Source organism: Branchiostoma belcheri, unplaced genomic scaffold, assembly GCF_001625305.1.
Source record: "Branchiostoma belcheri isolate BF01 breed outbred unplaced genomic scaffold, Haploidv18h27 scaffold119, whole genome shotgun sequence".
NCBI lineage: Eukaryota > Metazoa > Chordata > Leptocardii > Amphioxiformes > Branchiostomatidae > Branchiostoma > Branchiostoma belcheri.
In genome coordinates this window covers 395,099-415,730 of record NW_017802591.1, presented here as the reverse complement: position 1 = coordinate 415,730, position 20,632 = coordinate 395,099, and the positions used below count along the sequence as shown (strand labels likewise).

The 20,632-nt window shown below is 41.4% G+C and overlaps 1 protein-coding gene and 2 pseudogenes across 1 annotated transcript in view; 1 reads left to right on the top strand and 2 right to left on the bottom strand.

Annotated features, from left to right (window-relative positions):
• Window positions 1–902: 902 nt before the first annotated feature.
• LOC109462585 lies at window positions 903–4,114 on the top strand (annotated as a pseudogene).
• Window positions 4,115–11,067: 6,953 nt separating this feature from the next.
• Window positions 11,068–15,246, bottom strand: LOC109462564 (annotated as a pseudogene).
• An 808-nt stretch (window positions 15,247–16,054) lies between these two features.
• LOC109462563 (tankyrase-1-like) overlaps window positions 16,055–20,632 on the bottom strand; it is a 31,353-nt gene continuing 26,775 nt past the window's right edge. Inside the window, exons 7-10 of the mRNA XM_019759118.1 lie at window positions 18,180–18,278; window positions 17,065–17,163; window positions 16,497–16,553; window positions 16,055–16,219 (exon numbers count right to left, since the gene is read on the bottom strand). Coding sequence (XP_019614677.1) covers window positions 16,055–16,219; window positions 16,497–16,553; window positions 17,065–17,163; window positions 18,180–18,278 — 420 coding nt within the window. The remainder of the gene's footprint in view (window positions 16,220–16,496; window positions 16,554–17,064; window positions 17,164–18,179; window positions 18,279–20,632) is intronic.

The following is a 20,632-nucleotide window of genomic DNA, read 5'->3' as shown; positions in this document are numbered from 1 at the left end:
TGGTCGTGTTTTTTTTTGCCGGGGCGCGCCCCGGCTTTGTGCCCAGTTTAATGGTAGGTAGGCAGGTTGGGTGCTTGGTTGGTATGTTCCTTGGGCCATGCACAAACCATGCTAGATTGATGGAGTTGGATCTTTTGCATATCATGAATTGGATAGCTTGAGCTATACCATTGGGGAGTAGCGGTGACAGGTTGATTGACAGCACTTGGATCATTTGCATATGAATTGGATAGCTTGAGCTATACCATTGGGGAGTAGGGGTGACAGGTTGATTGACGTCACTTAAATACGATGACTGCAACACTGATTCACATTCATATTGATAAGTCACTGCTATCACGGGGAAATTTTGTATCTGCTCTTAAACTAAAGAAAATATCAATGTGCGCCCCGCCCAGCTTTTTTAAAAGGCTTTTCTTGTTTTCACTGGTAAAAACCTTTTGGGCTAAGTAAGAAGAGCCATTAATTTGGTCCCCCTAGCAGATTTCATTGGAAGCGAATACCTACCATCCAAAATGATCGTACCATGTCCAGATCGCGAGATATCAAAATAGGAAGTTCCACTGAAGTACAAATGAAAGCCACTTGGGGGCCTTAAATCTCGTCATTTCCAGTTTTCATCACATTCTACCAACGCACCAAGCAGTAATGCATTCCAGGATTCCAACTTGACCGCAGTACTTTACCTTTACCAATGGCTATTTGACAGCTGCCCCTAAAAGGCGCCGCCAAAAAGTACCCACATTCACACACTTGTATTTCCACTACAAAACCAACACTAAAGTCAACCGCACGATATCGATATTGCTGCTACATTATCACATACCTTGATTACTCACATGAGTAATCAAGGTATGTTTAGGGTTCCCCTTGGGAGGTGCAGCGCCTTCGTCATCATCAACATGGCTGCCACAGGCGTCAGCTCAGTTCGTCCTCGTTCCTACCAAAACGAGAGCTATCTGCACGGGTTTCTTGGATCTGTGGGTGACTTACAGAAGGAAGGGGAACTGCAGGATGTCGTCCTTGAAGTCGAGGGCCGGCGGTTTCCCTGCCATCGGCTTGTTCTGTCCGCGGCCAGCCACTACTTCAGAGCCATGTTTACAAGCGACATGGCGGAAAGTCGGCAGAAGACGGTTGTTTTACAGGTAGGTTTTAACTTTAACGCTCATCATAAGGGTTGACTAGAAATATTGCAAAAACATATTACAGAGATGCCACATGTTACGAAGTAAGAATTATAAGCTAACACCCCCTTAGTAGTATCATACATATTCATAAGCAAAAGCTCCAAAGGAACTGACGTATGTATAGAGATTCCATCTCTTTCCAATCCGATACCCTTTCTTATTTGGCCTCTGGACTGAGCAAACACGCTTTGTACCCTACTAACCAGACTGTAGAAGAAAATAGTTGAAATGCAGTGAACATGTCATATCCTGAGCAATAACGTACAAAGCAACACCACACGTCATGGAACCAGGGAAATTTAGAGGCGTTCATGAATATAATTGCTTTCCTAAAGATTTTGTGAGCACAATTTACTGCCCCCCTCTACTGCTCTATTTAGTGTCAAATTTACCAACTTCACAGTTTAGTGACCGTTTGTATAATCATAATATATCATTGCTACTATCGGTAAAATGTGATGAAAATGTATACTTTATTTTTCAAAAGGGCCACTACAAAATGACACTTGCCATGCGGTAGGAGTTTAAACATTGTTACCCGGTATGTTGTATTCTTCTGAAGGGTTTAGATGCAGACATGTTTGAGGAGATCCTGAGTTACATCTACTTGGGAACCCTCCATGTGTCCCTGGACAGAGTGCAGCCCCTGTACCAGGCAGCCGACCTCCTGCAGCTGGACTATGTGAGAGACACCTGCAGCAGCTACATGGCCATGAACGTGGAACGCTCCACCTGTGTGGATCTGTACAAGTTTGCTCATGTCTTCAGGGTGGATGTTGTCCGGAACTCTTCTCTGCAGTATATATGTCAGCATTTTGTGGAGGTTTGTCTTCTTATCATCAGAGACTCTATTTAGTAGTCTAAGACAAATTTTCATGCAAGACTGCCTCTAGTTTGGAGAGTCGATGGAGACCAAATGGCCCTGTTGACCCCAAGTCCATATGTTGAATACTTGGCTTGCTCCTAAATAACCTATAAAATTCAATGGAGACACGTTTTTAAACATGTGTCTCCATTGGATTTTACAGGTCATTGAAATTTATTGAAATTTAAAAATTTTCAAATATTATAAACTATTTCATGCCTCCACAGGTTTCCTCCAGTGAGGAGTTCTGCAGCCTGAGTGTGGATCAGCTGACTGAGATCATCAGCCATGATGAGCTGGAGGTTGATAAGGAGACAAGAGTGTGGGAGGCTGTGGTGAGATGGGTGCAGCACAGCAAGGAGGACAGGTGGGCAGCAGTGTTAATGTTTACACTCATAGGCTTCTTTCATTTCTCCAGTTAGGCCACAGCAAGTGATTTTTATGGATGGCATCAGCGCGCGCATTAATTTTTGCCTGATTTTGGGGGAAAAAAAAAGAAATTTCTTTGCCTTCTGAGAGTCTTCTGACAGTGGTCAACATGCCGAAAATGGGCAAAGATGTCTGTTGCCATGCCGGAAGGTGGATGGCAGATGACTATGAAGAGAGGACACAAGAAAAGGCTTTGATTTAATGTTTGTTTCTTACTTTGATGCAGTGATATGTGATGCTGGCTGTGTGATGTTCCCACTGAATAAAAACCATTTGTACAATGATGGAGTCAAAATTTTAAAATGTAGGAACCTTTTTTTTGTTGGCCCGCCTTATTTTTTTTGCCCACTCACATTAGATTTGGAGTCTGTAGAGGATGTCATCCATAAAATTTACCTGCTGTGTCCTTTGCCATAATTGTATGGATACATGGTATGACTGAAGAAGCCTGATTTTATTGTTGACATTAACAGGGTGATAATTTTGTCATGTAGTTTACTCCCACAAGTAAAAAGCTCTGCCCCTATCCTGTACCCTACAGACTGCAGCATCTACCCAGCATCCTCCTTCGCATCCGCTTCAACCTGCTGACCTCAGACGACACGGCAGCCATCTTGGAACATCCCCTCGTCAGGGAGGATCCTGGGAGTTCTGAGGTCATCAGGAACGTGGTCAACCGGAAGCCGAGGCTTGGCATGAAAATGGAAATGGCTCTGCTGTACGACTATGGGTATGTTTATACACGTACTTCTTTGACCCTGTTTGAAATTTTCCTTTTCAGCATTACCTTTCTAACAACCAACAAATTGAATTGTTACGGCCTGAACATTGAATGCATCACACTTCTTACACTATTGATTATATTACAGCACAGACGAGGTTCTGTGGATGAACCCAGGAGAAGGGAAGTTCATCAGGTGTCACTACAACCTAATTCCTAGAAATATGGGTGCCATTACTGGTGATAATGAGATCTATATCTTAGCTAAGGATTGCTACAACATCACCATGCATAAGTACAACCATGTTGAGAACAATTGGGAACAAAAGTCTACGGTGTACGAAGGAACAGAAGACCAGGTGGATCCGCTACGGCCACGTCACGTCCTGGTGGAAGTTGATGGACATCTTTTTCACCTTTTTGACTCTGAGGAATCGCCAGTGGTGGAGTTAAAGAAATACAACCGGCACACAAATGAGTGGCACAACTGCTCATCAACACTTCAACTTGGTGCGAGTTTTTATGTCTGGGTGGCAGTGTCATGCAATCAGCGTATCTACCTCTTCACACAGACAGATCTACATTGGTACGACCCAAGGGTAGACCGGTGGACTAGGAAACCCCTGTCAGGCCACAGTCCTGAAGTACAATTTGACTACAGTACTACAGCAGTTGCCATGGGAACAAAGATCTTCTGCACAGATGATTCCTTCTTCGAGATATCAGTGTATGACACAGAGTCAGACAGCTGGTCTGAGCATCCAGGGTTGCCTAGGTCATACGAAAATGGAGAGTTAGAAATGGAAAACTGCAGTCTCTTTGTACTCCAAAACAAGCTGCATGCATTAGTAGGTTGGCACCATTACTCGGGGCCAGACTCCGTGCCAGTGAAGCAGGTTTTTGTGTATGACACGGCTGGGGATGTTTGGAGAGATTTGGCTACTCTGCCAGAAGGGGAGTGTTGGTGTATTGATCCTACCTATCACGTGGCTCGTATGTACCTACCATATCTGAGCACCAGCCATGAAGAAACGCAGGGTACAGCAAAGCCAGAGGGACCATGTACATAATAGCTACATGTGCAGTTGTCCATGGCATGTTTCAGTACTAGTATTGCACGAACCATCAGAGAAAATGGCGGAACGTGCTAGAACATCCTAATCATGGATTATAATTTTATATTTTAGATTGGACAGACTTTGTTTGATTTGAAAGTCTATAACTCAACTCCATGGAACAAGAGAGTAGGCACTGCATAGTAGTCTCTCCAGACCTGATCAGACCTGTCATAAAAAAATTATTGTCATGTCATAATTTGGTTCAGTGTGCTTGCAGTGGAGGACTGTTGAAGGATATGTCTGTGTTGTGCAGTTTCCAGATTTTGTTGAATGGCCCACTATGGATGGATGTTTCTGCACTTAAACTAGCACTGTAACTTTTATTAGAACTTAGATATGCTTGCTTCTGAAGGTGACCTGATTTACAGATACGACCACACGTTTTTAAAGAAATTTGTCTTTGATAGCATTGTATTGTTAGTCCTTACATTAATTATTTTAACCTTACACCATATACATGTATATGGGCACTTAATATTGGTAGATTATAGCTCAGACCTAGGAAAACTATGTTGTGTTTTCTGCTCCCCGACCGACCCTAGACTTTTTTGAGGGGTGGATCCTGCAAGGGACATACATTGTACATGCGTAAGTTTTGAACAAGCTAATCAACCTTTTCTAGCTCCATGATATGACCTGATCTGAGTAATAAAACTTTTTACAATTGGTTTTCTAACAATGGCATTGATAAATAAAACTGTCCTCGTGAAAGTTTTACTTTGTTGTATTGTATGAGCCGGACCCCTACATGTACATATGTATATAGATATCACTGAAGTCTAAAAAAAAGATAATCTCTACCTACCGACCGTAATTTTTTTTCAGGACTGAAACAGGAAACACAACATTTTTTCATAGGTACATTGAATTATATATCATTAGAAACATTAGTTTGCATCCCCACATCACACTAACCAAATTAATGTACACTCGTAGCCTGTGAAACCCAAGCTCCGGGGGGGCTCCCTACATAGTCCGTTGGGTGGCGGACTAACTAGGGAGCCGGCGAAAAGCGAGGTTCAGTCAGGCTAGTACACTCGTATTTACTATCATCCTCTTGACAATGTATACTTTTAAAACAATACTGATGAATAGCAATACATGTATTTTTTTTTTCATTGAAGCACTATTTTTTGTGTTCCGAAGCTTTTCTTGAGCTTGAAGCTTTTGATTCACCCAAACCAAGAGTGAGGACCAACCCATTGGTTGGGGAATCAGTCCTAAATTTTACATCTACATGTATTTACCAATTTCACACTTCCCATAATGCATAGTTAGCCTCCTTCGCAGACTTGTGAGGGGCGGCATAATTGTTTTTCGGCGAGTAGAGCGACGCGAGTTATGCCGCGGAGGGACGATTTTGCCGCCAAGGGAGTTTTGCCACGGAGAGAAGGTTTCGCAGCCAACAAGTCTGCTCCCAGTCGGGGAGTTGAAAGGGATATTAAAAACACTTAGGGGCGATTGGCATGGACGTGTGAACTTCCAGGGTCCCATTGGAGCGCGAAACCTTCTCTCCGTGGCAAAACTCCCTCGGCAGCAAAATCGTCCCTCCGCGGCATAACTCGCGTTGCTGACAGAAAAAAATTACGGTAATTACGAAGGAGGCTAATGCCTAGTAAAGATCACATGACGTTTGACCACCCCCTCAGCCCCTCCCCCTTCTTCGATGTAACGTTAATATTTTCAACAGTTCTATCGACAAACTGGTCAACTATATTGTTTTTAGTTATTTATCTAGACTAATAAGTATAAAGCGCATGCCATAATTGGATTTTTGTTGGAATTAGATAAAATGACGTACATTCTATCGTTCTACCCTTTATGGAAGACTCTTCTACTCGCTCGGCCACTTCTTACGTCATATCCCATCCATATCCGTGATCTTTACTAGGCATTATGGGAAGTGTGAAATTAGTCCATGAAAAATAGACAGCCAAGTAAAACATGAGTTACAAAATTAATCAGGTGGATAAATTCAGAAAGACGCAGGTCAAGTAATGGGCCTCCTAGGGGCTTTTTAAGGTGTTGCAGTGGAGCTTTAAAGTTTGAGGTAAAATTTTCTGGAAGTGTTAGGTTGATGGTTTTTACGTAGTCGAAAGCTGCTGGTTGGACTATGGTGGAATTTTCGGCTTCCTAGCAGCTTCTTTGGAACTGCAGTAGGTGTTTTGGTTCAGAGTTTGATTACAAATAACAGACTAGCACGGGTGGGCAAACTGTTTTCTCCCAGCAGACCAACTCCCCCGGCATGCTATCTCTGTATGTGGCCGATTTCTACTCTTTAGAGGCCGCATCTCGAAGCCTGGTAGAGGCCATAAAAAGTCTTATGCCTTCGATAGTGTGTTTGTGTGACGTGGCGGCGCACCCAGGCTGCAGCCCAAGGCCGACGCGACTTGGTGCGAGGTGATATATCTACACACAATGAAACCAAACTCTAGTTTATTATTACAATGTACTCTCAACTTAACAATCGAGTAAACTTGTCAAGCCAATAAAACCGTTCTAAAATTTCGAAAATTTGTTTAGCACAACATTATTTTGAGCACTGAAGTTGCAAGGTGTTACTAAATTTACAGGGCAAGATAAATTACAGACCAATTTCTCTCTTATGTTGTATATCGAAAGTCTTTGAAAGAATTGTTTACATGCCACTGTCTTCTTACCTCCTGGAAAACAAACTGCTTACTGATCGGAACTCTGGGTTTTCCCCTGGGGACTCCACAATAAATTCATTGACATATCTAACTCACAATGTGCATCTTGCACTTGACAAAGGACTTGATACACGCGCTGTCTTCCTAGATATATCCAAAGCGTTTGATAAAGTCTGGCACGCGGGGTTGATTTTCAAATTAGAGCAACTAGGAATAACCGGATCTCTTCTAGCTTGGATTTCTTCTTACTTAAACGACCGACAACAGCGTGTCGTGATTAACGGCACCTGTTCTGACTGGGCGCCTGTTGATGCGGGCGTGCCACAGGGCTCGCTGTTAGGCCCATTGCTTTTTCTCGTTTTTATTAACGATTTAGTGGATGGCTTGGTAACAGACGGCCGTCTATTCGCCGACGATACTGCACTGACCGAAGTTGTTAGAGATCCTGTTATTTCAGCTGATAGACTAAACCATGATCTCAAAATAGTGGAAAACTGGGCAGACCAATGGCTGGTGACCTTTAACCCACTCAAAACTGAACTAATTACATTTTCATCCAAACGTACAAAAATTGCTCACCCACATTGTATTTTAAAGGAGTTCAGTTAATGGAAGTCCCTTCCCACAAACACCTCGGCCTACATCTTACCCCTAATCTATCATGGTCATTACATGTTTCAATTATAACTGCTACCGCGATGAAACGGATTAACCTTTTAAAAAGAATAGTATCCTTTGTTCCACGAAAAACTCTTGAAACTTTATACAAAGTAATGATAAGGCTATTACTGGAATATGCCGATGTTGTTTGGGACGGATTAACTGGTAAAGACTCTGACTTAATTGAATCTGTTCAACTCAATGCAGCTCGGATATGTACTGGCGCAATGAGAGGAACAAATAGTAATAGCATCTTGTCTGAGGTTGGCTGGGAGACCATGTCATCTAGACGTCAAAAGCACAAACTTGTAAATTTTTATAAAATTATCAAAGAATTAGCACCACAATACTTACAGGAATTGGTACCACTACAAACCCGTGACTCCACCCCCTACAGTCTCCGTACTGATCAGAATTACGTTTTAATTCCTGCTAGAACTGAGAAATTCAAAAGATCTTTTCTGCCTACTTCCATTGTTTCCTGGAACAACTTGCCATTAACTACACGAGCATCAACATCAATTGCCATCTTTAAAAAAGAGTTGGAGACGTTTTATCACAGCCCTCACACTCAACCTCACTTCTCTCATGGTCCGAGAAACCCAGCTATCCACCTTACCAGACTCAGACTTAACCGCAGTCAGTTAAACTTTCACCTGTTCCAACATCAGTGTGTGCCCAGTCCTGCGTGCAAATGTGGTCACTCCAACGAAACAGCTGTACACTACTTCCTACACTGCCCACTGTACACTGACGAACGTATTGACATGTTATCATCTCTAACTAACATCCTGTCATTTGACACAAACAACGTCACTGACAACACTTTATGTTCAACCATTCTCAGGGGTAACCCCTCATTGTCGTTTGTCAACAATTGTAAAATATTTGATGTGGTTTTCAACTTTATTTTGCAGACAGGACGTTTTGTTTGATTTAGTTGACTGATTTTGATTTGTACACCAGCTCATTATGTACCTTTGTTCTTTCTTACTATTATTATTATTACTTTATTTTATTGCTTCCTTTTATGTGTGAGGAGAGGGCCAAGATAAGTTTTATAACTTTTTGCCCAATCCTCGAAAAATAAATGTGAATAAAATAAATAAATTTACAGGGGAGTCCAGAAAAATGTCCAGCCGCTTCCATCAGATGAGTAAGATCGACATGAACTGAGCCAACGTTACATGTATTTTTTTATGCCTAATATGTGGTATTTCAACAGATAAAATCTGTTTTAGCCTTTGTCATTTGTAGGGATGTATTTCTACTAACTTGTAGAGATGAGATTTTTATTTGATAAATTGGCACCATAGGATTAAAGAGATTTTTCTTTTGCATGTCCTCTTTATTGACAGATATCCATCATATCCAACATATGGTATATTGAACTGATCCACCATATAATACTATGACATGTTGAAATGTACCGACTAGTTCTTTATGCTGTGTGGTCACAATCTGCACACATGATTATGGACAATGGTGTTCATCAATCTTGTAATACATTACTGTTGCCCTTATGATACTGCTGTCACTAATAAGGAAACGCACACAATGATTAACTCTTCACACCATGTCCAGGAAAAAAAATTCACAATAATATAGAAAAGTATTAATATTATTCTGGTATTCCAATATGAGCATGATTTAGGAGATTAAGAAGAATGTCTACCTTCGGGTCTATTCTTGAATCACATGAAGATGAGATTTTCTGCTTCCTATGGGCTTTCTAACGGTTCATACCCTATGTTACGACAGCCCTATGTTACGACAGCCCTATGTTACGACAGCCCTATGTTACGACAGCCCTATGTTACGACAGCCCTATGTTACGACAGCCCTATAACGATAGCCCTATGTTACAACAGCTATTGTTATTGTTATATGCTGACGAACAATTGATGTCGGCGCCTTTCGCATACGTTAATCTCATTAAAGCCCGTTTATCAAGTTTCCATCCGGTAAAATGTATCTACAAATATTTCTCCTCGAACAAAATCATTTCGGATTTGAAAATTCTCTTTTGGGAGTTACGTTTTTGATGGTCTTGTAGCCGGCGGGTTGCATGAAAATCCACGCCGCAGTTCGCCATCCACGCCGCTGACACTTCCGGCTTGCTTGAATACGCGAAAGGCACCACTCAATATGGATACATACATTTTCCCAAAAATTCTTAATAATGAATTTCTTTAATGGAATGTTACTAAGTAGTGGTAGAAACACCGTAGAAAGTAGCGTAGTGTAACTCTCTTCGCCAACAAACAAACTGCAGCTCTGCAAAGATGGCTCTATCCAATAAGAGCGCAGGTCATATGAGGTCAACGAATCAGAGCGTAGAGTTCACGCTGCTACTTACATATTAGCATTATATTAATGAGAAAATGCGCGTATTTTCTTCTACGGCGAGGTAGCGAATGTGTGCTGCAAGTTATTTTCCAGCGATTTTCTGACTTTTAACGCCGATTTTTCGCACGCTACGATCACGCTACCATTTGACACTGTACTGGAGACAAGAGATCATTTTACAACCAAGGAGCACTTTTGTTGAATAAAACAGCAATGAAAGCTTCGATACAGCCAAGTTATTTTCAAAATTTGTCTCGTGTATGAGAGATAAGATGACGCTTCTTTACAGCGGAAATGTTGCTAGTACGGAAGAAGTACGGACGAAGCAAGGCTCTTCACTATTAAAATCTGGCTATCGCAGGCGCTACTGGAGGTTACAATTAAATGATGCCGATGTTCGGACTTTTGCAGCAGAATGTCCTAATTAAGTATTACTGGCGATACGTTTGCCATTTGTAGCAGTGTTTTTTTTTAATGTCAACACTTGTAAAAAAATGTGGAATGCTTGTGGACAGTTTCAACGTGTTAACAAGTGTAAACAAATGCCCTTAGTTAATTAATTTTCGCGACCCGGCCCTTCCCAACTGGACGGCCTCTCAGGATCTCTGCTGCAGTCTGGCGGAAACACTGTCAGTGACAATTTATTACGTGAAAATTTTCTTCGAGATCATTACACTCCATACATTTACAATTTATCATTTGGTGTCTGAACATAGCCATAATCGCGTTGAAAAAAGGGGGCGTCAAAACATAGGGCTGTCGTAATATAGGGCTGTCGTAATATAGGGCTGTCGTAACATAGGGCCGACCCCTTTCTTAACGTCACACATACAGGGGCTCTTAAACAAGTTGAACTTCATGGCATCCGTCGCCTCATGGTTAACCTCTTTCAGTGTATTAGCTACCACTGTGCCCACCAATGTGCGTGCGCGGTCCTGTGGCGTATTTTGGTCTTAATTACGTTACACTTATCCTCTCCTCGCTGTGGACCTCCATGGCCTTCGGGTGCTCTAGTTGGAACGGTTCCACGTGCTTCAGAGCCTGCACCGGTGTCTAATCCTCTCTGTTCTGTAGCTCATCGGTCCACTGTGGAGGCGTCACCATATCTGTTTCACAGGGGTCAACCCTCCTGAGCCAGGACTGACGTGATGCCGCAGGCCTGCAGGAGGGTTTGGTGGGATTCCTCCCAGTACCTAGACTCCACGAGCTCCTGCTTGAACCTGGCAGCTTTCTCGAACTCCGAGTCGCTGTTCTTGAGGACGTCCACGATTCTTTTTGCCCATCTTTCGACATCTTCGGCACGATGGCGGTCGTTCACGCTGGTCCTCACGATGACGTTCCTGTGCTCTGCGCTGAGTTTCTCCTGTTTGATCAAGTCGTTGATCATCTCTGCCAGGCCAGTCTTGTCGGATATGAGAACGGGAATGCCAGCGGCGATGGCCTCCAATCCGACCAGCCCAAATGGCTCGGAGCGGGACGGCATCAGGACCAGGTGGGCTGTCTTCATGTCCTCCATGATCTCCTCCTGGGTCCCATAGGGCAGCAGGGTGGGGTTCATGTCGGGGCTGTTTAGAGCGTCTTCCAGGGTTTTCTTGCTGGTCTCCCAATCATCCTCGTTGATGCCGCGAACACACCACCGGGCGTTCTTGATTATCTTCACTACTTCCCTCATGGACTGTCCAGCGAGGTCATGCCCTTTCAGCTTCTCCACCTTCCTCACCCTGCCAATGGACAGGACGACCTTCTGCCCTCCCCCTGGTCTCACATTGGTATCCAGAAACAACTTTGATGGCTTTGGGAGAAAAAGGTAGTGTCTCTGGGGTTTCTTATCTCCTTTGTACTTGGTGCTGAAGTGGTCGTAGATCCGCTTGCCCACAGAGAAAGCTGCCTTTGCATTGTTAATTTTATCAAGCATATCATTCTCTTTCTCCCGTGCTTTCATGGCCTTCCGGCCCCCCTTGTAGTACTCTGTGTCCTCGGGTATGACGTGGGTGAACGTTATGAGGTCTGCTTGTGGATAACGTTTATCCTTGATGTCTCGTGCCGCCGTATCTGTGATATCGGCGTGGCCTATGATGCAGGTGACGTACTGAGGGAGGTTTGGATAGTAATGGCTGTGGTAGTAGGTCAGCCATTCTAAAGTTGGCTCATTCGTTTGACCTAATCGATCTGGCCGTATCAGTAGGACGCCGTCCTTATCTGCTGCCTCCTTATCTTCTTCCCGCAGATGCAGAACTGTGCAGCACACGACTGCATTGACATTAGTCAGTGTTTGGCTTACCTCGCAGTTGACTGTAGAAATTCCCCCCTTGGAAGTCCCATACTCGTCGCTGATCAACAGGATTGACGGTACTCCAGGTACTGCAGGGAGACAAAAAAGAAAACTGTATCAAAGGATAATCCTGCAAGTCTAGAAAAGAAAAAAAAAATCACTATATATATATATATATATATATATATATATATATATATATATATATATATATATATATATATATATATATATATATATATAACATGTATTTGGAAAATATGTAAATGCTAGCACCTGTACTAGTAGAAATCTGATTTACTTTCGTACTTTATGTTGAGTGACCATACTCAACCTTATTTTGGCTGTTAGAAGCAGTGGCTTTATGCTTACATTATAACTGTTCTGCCTTAAGCTATATTTACATCATTTAGGTGAGTACCTTGACTTCCATGTAGAGCATCAGCGCTGGTTCCAAGTGGTCTTGGAAGACTGTCTTGATGACATTGAATGACCAGCCCTTCATCCTCTCCACACAGCAGGTCACTGACCTGTTCTGTGAACAAGAGGACCGGGTGGATGATTGTACCGCCCTCTGCTGCTGCCTTCCTGATCTCCTCCTTGTCATAGGAGTAGAATTCCTCCCTGTGTTCCTTCAGTGCACGAGCGCTGAGTACCTTCTCTACTGTGCCTGTTCCTGGGCTGCACTCATCCAATACATTAGCGATGATGTTCTCCAGCTGCTGTAGCATCTTGCCACACTGCACCTTGTCACCCCGCACACTCCGGACACAGGTGTTGACTGAACGGCCGTCCGGAGAGAGTTTGATTAGACCTTCCACATTCCTGTCCACACACTTGGCGCCATCTCTCCACAGAAGCGGGCGATTCTCCTCCTCCCTCATTAGGCGGGTCTGCACTCGGGGGAAGAACCCGGATGAGAACATGTCAGTTGAGTCGGCACACTGGACTTGCTTCCCAAAGTAGACAACTTTTGACTCAGTTGTTGGTTTCCAAACCTGGCCAGGTATGGTTTGTTTCAGCAGCCCTGGGAAGATGAAGGTCTGTCCGTCATAGGAGTGACAGAGCTGGAGCTCTTGCAGGAGGGTGATGAGGATATCCACGTCAGCAACGTCTTGGAAGACGCGATGGATCTCCTCCCTAGTGACGTAGTCTTCGTTTGTTCTCTCCAGGCGGGGAATGGGGAAGTTGACCGGTGCCATCATTGGACCGATGACGTCTGTGCAGAGCCAGTTGGGCTCCAGAACAATGATGGGATCAGAAGTACTTGGACAGATGAAGATGACCTTTAAAACAAAAGTAATTCATTCCAAACCAAATCAATTCAATTTGTCAATTATGGAATTCGGGCGAAGCAAAGTGGATAACAAGATATAATTAAGTGTATTAGGTGAGCATTCGATTTTATGATATGCCCAGAATATCTCTCTTCAAGCTACATAACATATGATTTTCATGTTGGAAAGTTTAACACAAGGAGGAACAGCCTACTTCACCCAGATGATGCAGATATCTTGTAGACTTTAGGAGAAATTCCTCGTCCACATGTGGGTCGATATCTTTTACTGCTTTCACGTAGTGTTGCCACCTCAGTACAGGACACTTCGGGCTGCACTTTGTCTTGATCCATGTAGGCAGTCGCTTGGTGATTTCTGCGCACAATTTTGGCATCTGTGGCTGGTGCTGTGCAAGTTGGAAATGACTGGTCATTTATTGCAAATGTTGTCAATTAATGCATTTTCTGTAGTCTGTATCAAACTCTTATCACACACTTACCTCTAACATGGTGGTTTTTATCTTATCCAGCAGATTTTTGAGTCGATCCATCTCTGGTGTTCGCGTAAACGTACAGTTCATCAGGAAGACTTCGTCTGAGATATGGAGGTGATCTTTAAATTCCGCTTTCATCAACTGCAGGAGATGATGAGCTTGGCGTTGTCCTAAAGGTTAAGAGAATTAAAAAAAACATACATGAAGCTTTTTTGTGTTAGACTGATGTTTAACTGTTTAACGTGTTAGACTCATATTTACTTTTCACTTTCACTTTCAAAGTAATAGGTTTTATGAGAAATCCACCTGGACAATTGTCTGTAGGACCTTTAGAGTGTGAAGTAGTTCAGTCTGCTGAAGTTCCAGGTGTGATCCTGCAAGCCGATCTTAAGTGGACCACACATGTAAACTCCGTAGTCAAGAAAGCCAACCGCAGGCTATCAGTATATTACAATGTAAGTACGTGTACTATAGAAACACGGACTTGGTGACAATGAGTTAATGCTGGTATTTTGTGGTTTTGTTCAACCACTATTAGAATATGCTTGCCCTTAGTGGCATGCATCCTGGCATCACTACTGTACAGTCAATTAGCAAAGTCCATAGAAGTGGTAAAAAAGAGGGTGTGTAACATAATCCTAGGTAGAAACTATGTTAGCTATGACAGAGCAATTAGAGCAGCTGTCTTTTACATTGAAGCTTTTACATGACTGAATCTCTCTTTTTCTCTCTCTCTATCTATCTATCTATCTATCTATCTATCTATCTATCTATATATATATATATATATATATATATATATATATATATATATATATATATATATATATATATATATATATATATATATATATATATATATATATATATATATATTCGAACACTACCGTTATGCTACACGACCCCACAAATGGACATATATTATGAATTGTTTATGCTACTTTATGCAGACTTCAAAGATTTTTTGCATAGATTAAATTCTGTTACGTCTTGTTCTTGGATGTGGCTGTCGTCCATTATGTTGTATACCACAATGGAGATGGTGTTCTCGGCATCCATGAACATACTGTGGGTTACCGCGTACTCCGACTGCCCAGCGAAATCCCACAGGCTGACCTCCCCCACCCCTGGAATATGGAACGTCCCAACATCCACCCCTGGGGTGGGGTCGTAAGGCTCCTCGTATGACGACGAGTAAGTCAAGTCTTGGAGCCATGCAGACATCCGGCCCTGTTGGATAGCATTACATTATTAGGCTTTGACATCTTTGATAATGTTTGTATCTAATCAGCCTGATGAGTTTCTTAAGAAAACACTCTCCTCTAGCTGCCACCCGAGGGTAACAGCTATTCGTCCAGAAAAGAATACGTAAAACATAACAATGCATCAACATATACATATACATGTATACATCAACATACACGATATATACATATATACAATCTTCAATTTACTACCATTTTTGTATAATTCTGTTTGTGTCCATTTATTTCAATGTGTCTTTGATACGAGTTTTGAATGTGATAAGTACAGATGTTCTGATATGATCTGGAAGTGTATTGTACAATTTTGAGCACCTGTAAAGGAAAGACTTAGTAGTTGCTGATGTTCTTGGCTTTGGTAGCTTAAAATTATTCCTTGCTGAAGATCTCGTGCTGTAACTGTGCTGGTTAGATACAAGCTGTAGTTTACTGTAAAGTGTTGTCGTTTGCTTATAGAAAATCAACTTGTGGAAGGTACACATGTTATTAACATAGTCTTTCACTGACAGTCATCCATGATAGCACACTGTGCGGCTGCTTGACAGATGTCCGATAAGTTCTCAGTGCAAGTCTCCCTGCCTTGTTCTGCATTACTTGGAGTGCGGTGATGTTCTTTTGTGAGGTAGGGGACCATACCGCTGTACAGTAGTCGAAGTGTGTCAGGGTAAGTGTGTCCACCGACAGTTTCAGCAACGCAGTTTGAGTAATCCAGTGTTTATTGTTCAACTGATATATATGCCTCTTGCAATGAGCTTGGTAGGATTTATGGATCAGATAAAGTTGCTACTTACCCTTTGAAGACTTATCTTCAGCGTGGACTTTCCCGCTTTCCCCTTCCCAAACACGAACACCTTACACCTGTCGGTCTTTACTCCGCCAGACTTCTGCAGCAACTCATGATACAACTTCTCTTGATTCACTTTCTCTTCCTGATTCTGATGGAAGGCAAAAGAGAGTGTAACTTTACAAAAACGGTCATTTTGTATGGTTAACTTGTTCAGGAGACTCAGGATGAGAACAATAATACCAAAGTATTTTCAACATAGTCAAAACTAAGTAACGCCATAACATCCAATGTGCTCTTTTCTACAATCAGAGTGTAGACCTCTCCTCCAGTCATAGATACATGAGAATATTCAATCAATCAATGAGAATATGAATGAGAATATGTAGAATATTGTTTACCAATAAATAATAATGATAAACTCAAACCTTCAAGGTACGTCGAGTCTTCTCGCCTTTTGCTAGATCAAATGGTATCCGTCCATTCTGCATGGAGAGACAACAGAAACGTGTTGTACTATACATGCACAACCTAGTAATGTCTATCAATGACACCAAAACTAGAACGGCTGTATCAAGTGCCTCAATCGTACCGTCACTTGGTTCGTGCTTGTGCGACTTGGGTTGTTGAATGTTGGATGTGTCCCTTCCTTGAGAAAATACAAGTCGCAGGCTTGGTTCAACATAATATGCCCATCACTCAGTCGTGGCGCCTAGGATGTATTGTGAATTCTATTCTACGGGTCCGTAAAATAAAATCCACTGAATATCGTCAAGATCAGAAAGGGACAAGCATCGATGTCGGACAGAACTCGGTGACGTGGACACAATAATTAACAAACGTAAATACGTAGCTTCATCAGTCACTGAATAAAAAACTCCTTTTACGCAACCAAGTTTTTATTCAGCCAACGTTTCGGTGACGTTGTCTGAATAGAACACGATGATAACAAAGCAATTATAACACAGCAATATGGCATTAGTGTATATTAATTACTTTATTCTTGGCCATCACGTCTGCCCCATGAAGAATGAGAAGCTCACAAGTTTCTGGGTCTCCCCGGCCAGCAGCCCGATGCAGGGGTGTGTTCTGGACCTGTTCCGGGAGGACGATCAGGGTCAGTATAGGGATGGTCTTTTTTTAAATTCCTACATGTAATCACCAGACGTGGTGACGTCACACTGAAATTGCCACAACTCTGGCTACAGAGTTGTGGCTACACAAAATTGGCTATATTGTTGACATACATACAGACCCACACCAAAGCCACTCCACCATGGCCAAACCGAAACCATGACCTTCTTGCTAAAGTATAAATATCTTCTTAGATTAACAAACATGACAGTACCTGCACAGAAAGAAGCAATTGGGGCTTACAAAATTAGCGTCAGATTTATAGTTTAAAACATCAAAAGACTTTTAGGTAAATAAGCATAAGGATATGAGGGAAAACACATTTAACTGTTTACGAAAAATGTTTGCGAAAACAAGATATTAGGACATACCTCAAAACATATCAGAATTGAATACGAAAGAAAAAAAAACATTTTACCTATGGACAAACATGATCAACAATGACACCAGGTGAGTAAGAAGAAAACTTGCACTTACAACACTAGCCTTACAAAACGAAGAAAAAATCGTTCTAAAAATAACCTTTACATCAGTGAAGGAGAAGGTAAAGATTTAACAAAAGGTAAGACTGTCATTGGATATATGGTCAACAGATATAAATCATGATGAGGATCTTACTTGCATAATTTATAAAACATCTATAGGTACTTGTCTATCATGGTTGACATCATTTGGCGAATGAAGGAGATCATGGGACTCTAGAGATTCCTTCTTTCTATGTGTGTTAGTGAAGTAATGTTAGATGCTTTTTGGAAGCAAACAATACTGATGTTTGGTTGTGTTTTTGTTGCTGTTAGATGTTTGTACATGTAAGAATGTTGCTACCTTCTTCGGATGTTTTCGGATTGTTCTACGAAAATGTGCCGTAAATTTATGTTGCATTTTTCTATTGCATTGTGAACATTGTGTATTTAGAGATATTCTAATGTTTGTGTATTTGAAAATGTTAGGAACCATTTGAAATAAGTGTGCATTACCTCATCCCTGGCCATCACATCTGCTCCGTGACGAATCAGAAGCTCACAGGATCGGGAGTGGCCCACTAGAGCAGCCCGATGTAGGGGTGTATTCTGGCCCTGCACAGGGAAGACGGTTAGGGTCAGTAGGGAAGGGTTCAATACGGACAACACTGTGTCCACGTGGATTTTTTTATTCACATATATTTATTGAGTATTAGGCAAAAAGCACAAATTGCTTTTATTACACCTTCTACTTAAAACATGAAACGAGAGTAGAACATCAAAGACATTACAGTTTTGTAACTGTGAAAGTGATGTGCACCCTTGTAGCAGTAAGGAACATAGGGAACTGTCATTGAGATGCTGTAGCTCTACTATGTGGAAGAGATGATGACAGAGTACTTCTTTGACTAGAATAAAGTTTACAGTATAGAAGTTAGTATTTAGTTGTTTCACTATGATAGCCACATTTGCGGTAGTCAATACAATAGTGTTGAAATAGATGGTAGATTAACTGGCTGAAATTAAGAACACCGGAATGTTTTTTGGCCATGAGAGAAATGGTAGTGTTTTGTCGGTCTGTTGAATAATACTCCATGTATGTGTGTGTACGTGTTTGTGTTTGTGTTTCCGGACATTTGCGGCCAGCATAAATTTTGATCCTTTGAATGGATTGTGATGACATTTGGTATGTGCAAAGGTGCTGGGTAGGCAAAGGTCAAGGTCGATTTTGGGCCTCCTGGTGGCTGACCTTGGTACTACAGCAGAAATTCCGGTTTTTGTATCTTTTGTCCTGGACATGATATGGTCTTGATTTTTGAGTGATGAATAGCTTTTCCTGCAGTAATAAGTGGTGTGGGTTTGGTCCCCCTAAAAGTTTCTTCATGAACTGCAGGGGGGTTTCCGGCGAAACCTTTCAGAGCAGATAAATTTACAAAGGAACAATGTATTTTTATGATTTTTGGTATGTGTGTAGCAAAGTCAGAGATCTACATTGTAGGATGCAAATTATGTATATGGTGAGTTAATTTGCCTAATTATTGAGGAAATTCTGTAATATCAGCGTTTTACTTTATGGGACTTTGGTACATGTAATGTTTATAAACTATGGCAGGTGGAATATCAACATATTCCAATTATACAAATACGGACCTAATTTGCATAATTAATCTGAAATTCTATGACTCCTTAGTGATAAATGATAGGAATTTCATACTTGGGACATGTGTAATTCAATCAAAAGTTAACATATATGTTAATGTAGAGGTCATTTGCATGATTAAGGAAGAAATTTACATTTACAAGCCCATATTTCATGGAAGTATGAGGTCTCGGAACTCTTGTTTATGCTGTACCCACTTGGTATGTTTTTATTATCTCTGTTCCATATCCATGTAATCTGTAAAACCATTTGAAACAAGAGTTCCACGACCAAATAATATTAACCTTTATAATTGGCGAATTATAAATGGTTCATTCTCATTCTTTATGTAAAAGAAAGAAAGGTATTCTTTCATTTTCTCATAAATTATGCAAATGGTGTCCTGATTGGAATACGTAATGTTCGATAATGATCATGTTGACTTCCAAATGCCGCAAGTATGAAATTTTAGCCATAACCAGTGTAGAATCTTAAAATTTTCTCATAAATTATGTAAATTTGGGCAAAATGTGCATAATTAATATCTGGCAATGTTCCTCTTCCTATTAATTACATATGTCAGAACTTACTCAGAAGTTTGAATTGTCCTATCATGAAACAAAGCAGATTTGAATAATTTCGTTCTTAATTACTAGTAGGTAAACTGGATCCAGATTTGAATTTAATTATGTCAAGCATCGTTTAAGCTACCTACATACCAAAAATAAGGACAATCCATCAACCGGTTCTTGAGTTATCCTTCTTTGAACGTTTTCAAACAAACGCCCCCGCAGTTCCAAAATAAGCTGCTAGGTCCCAACTTTACGCCACTTCTTCCCGACTACAAGAACTATCTACCACCCAAATATCATGACCCTAGATTAGGAGATATCAAAACTGGAAGTTCCGCTGCCGTACATTAACAAGAGTTCCGAGACCCCATACCTACATGAAATATGGATTTTACATGTAAATGTAAATTTCTTCTTTAATTATGCAAATGACCTTTGCACTAACATGATATAGGCATCGTAACTCTTTATTAACTTACACGTGTCCCAAGTTAAGTATGAAATTTCCATCATTTACCGCTAAGGAGTAATTGAATTTCAGATGAATTATGCAAATAAGGTCCGTATTTGCATAATTGGTATCTGTTGATATTCCACCTGCCATAGATTATAAACGTTACATGTACCCCCCCCCCCCCCCGCAGTTCATGAACAAGCTGCTAGGGGGAACCAAACCCAAACCCACACGACTTATTACTGACAAGAAAAGCTATCCACCACTCAAAAATCAAGACCATAGCATGTCCAGGACAAAAGAT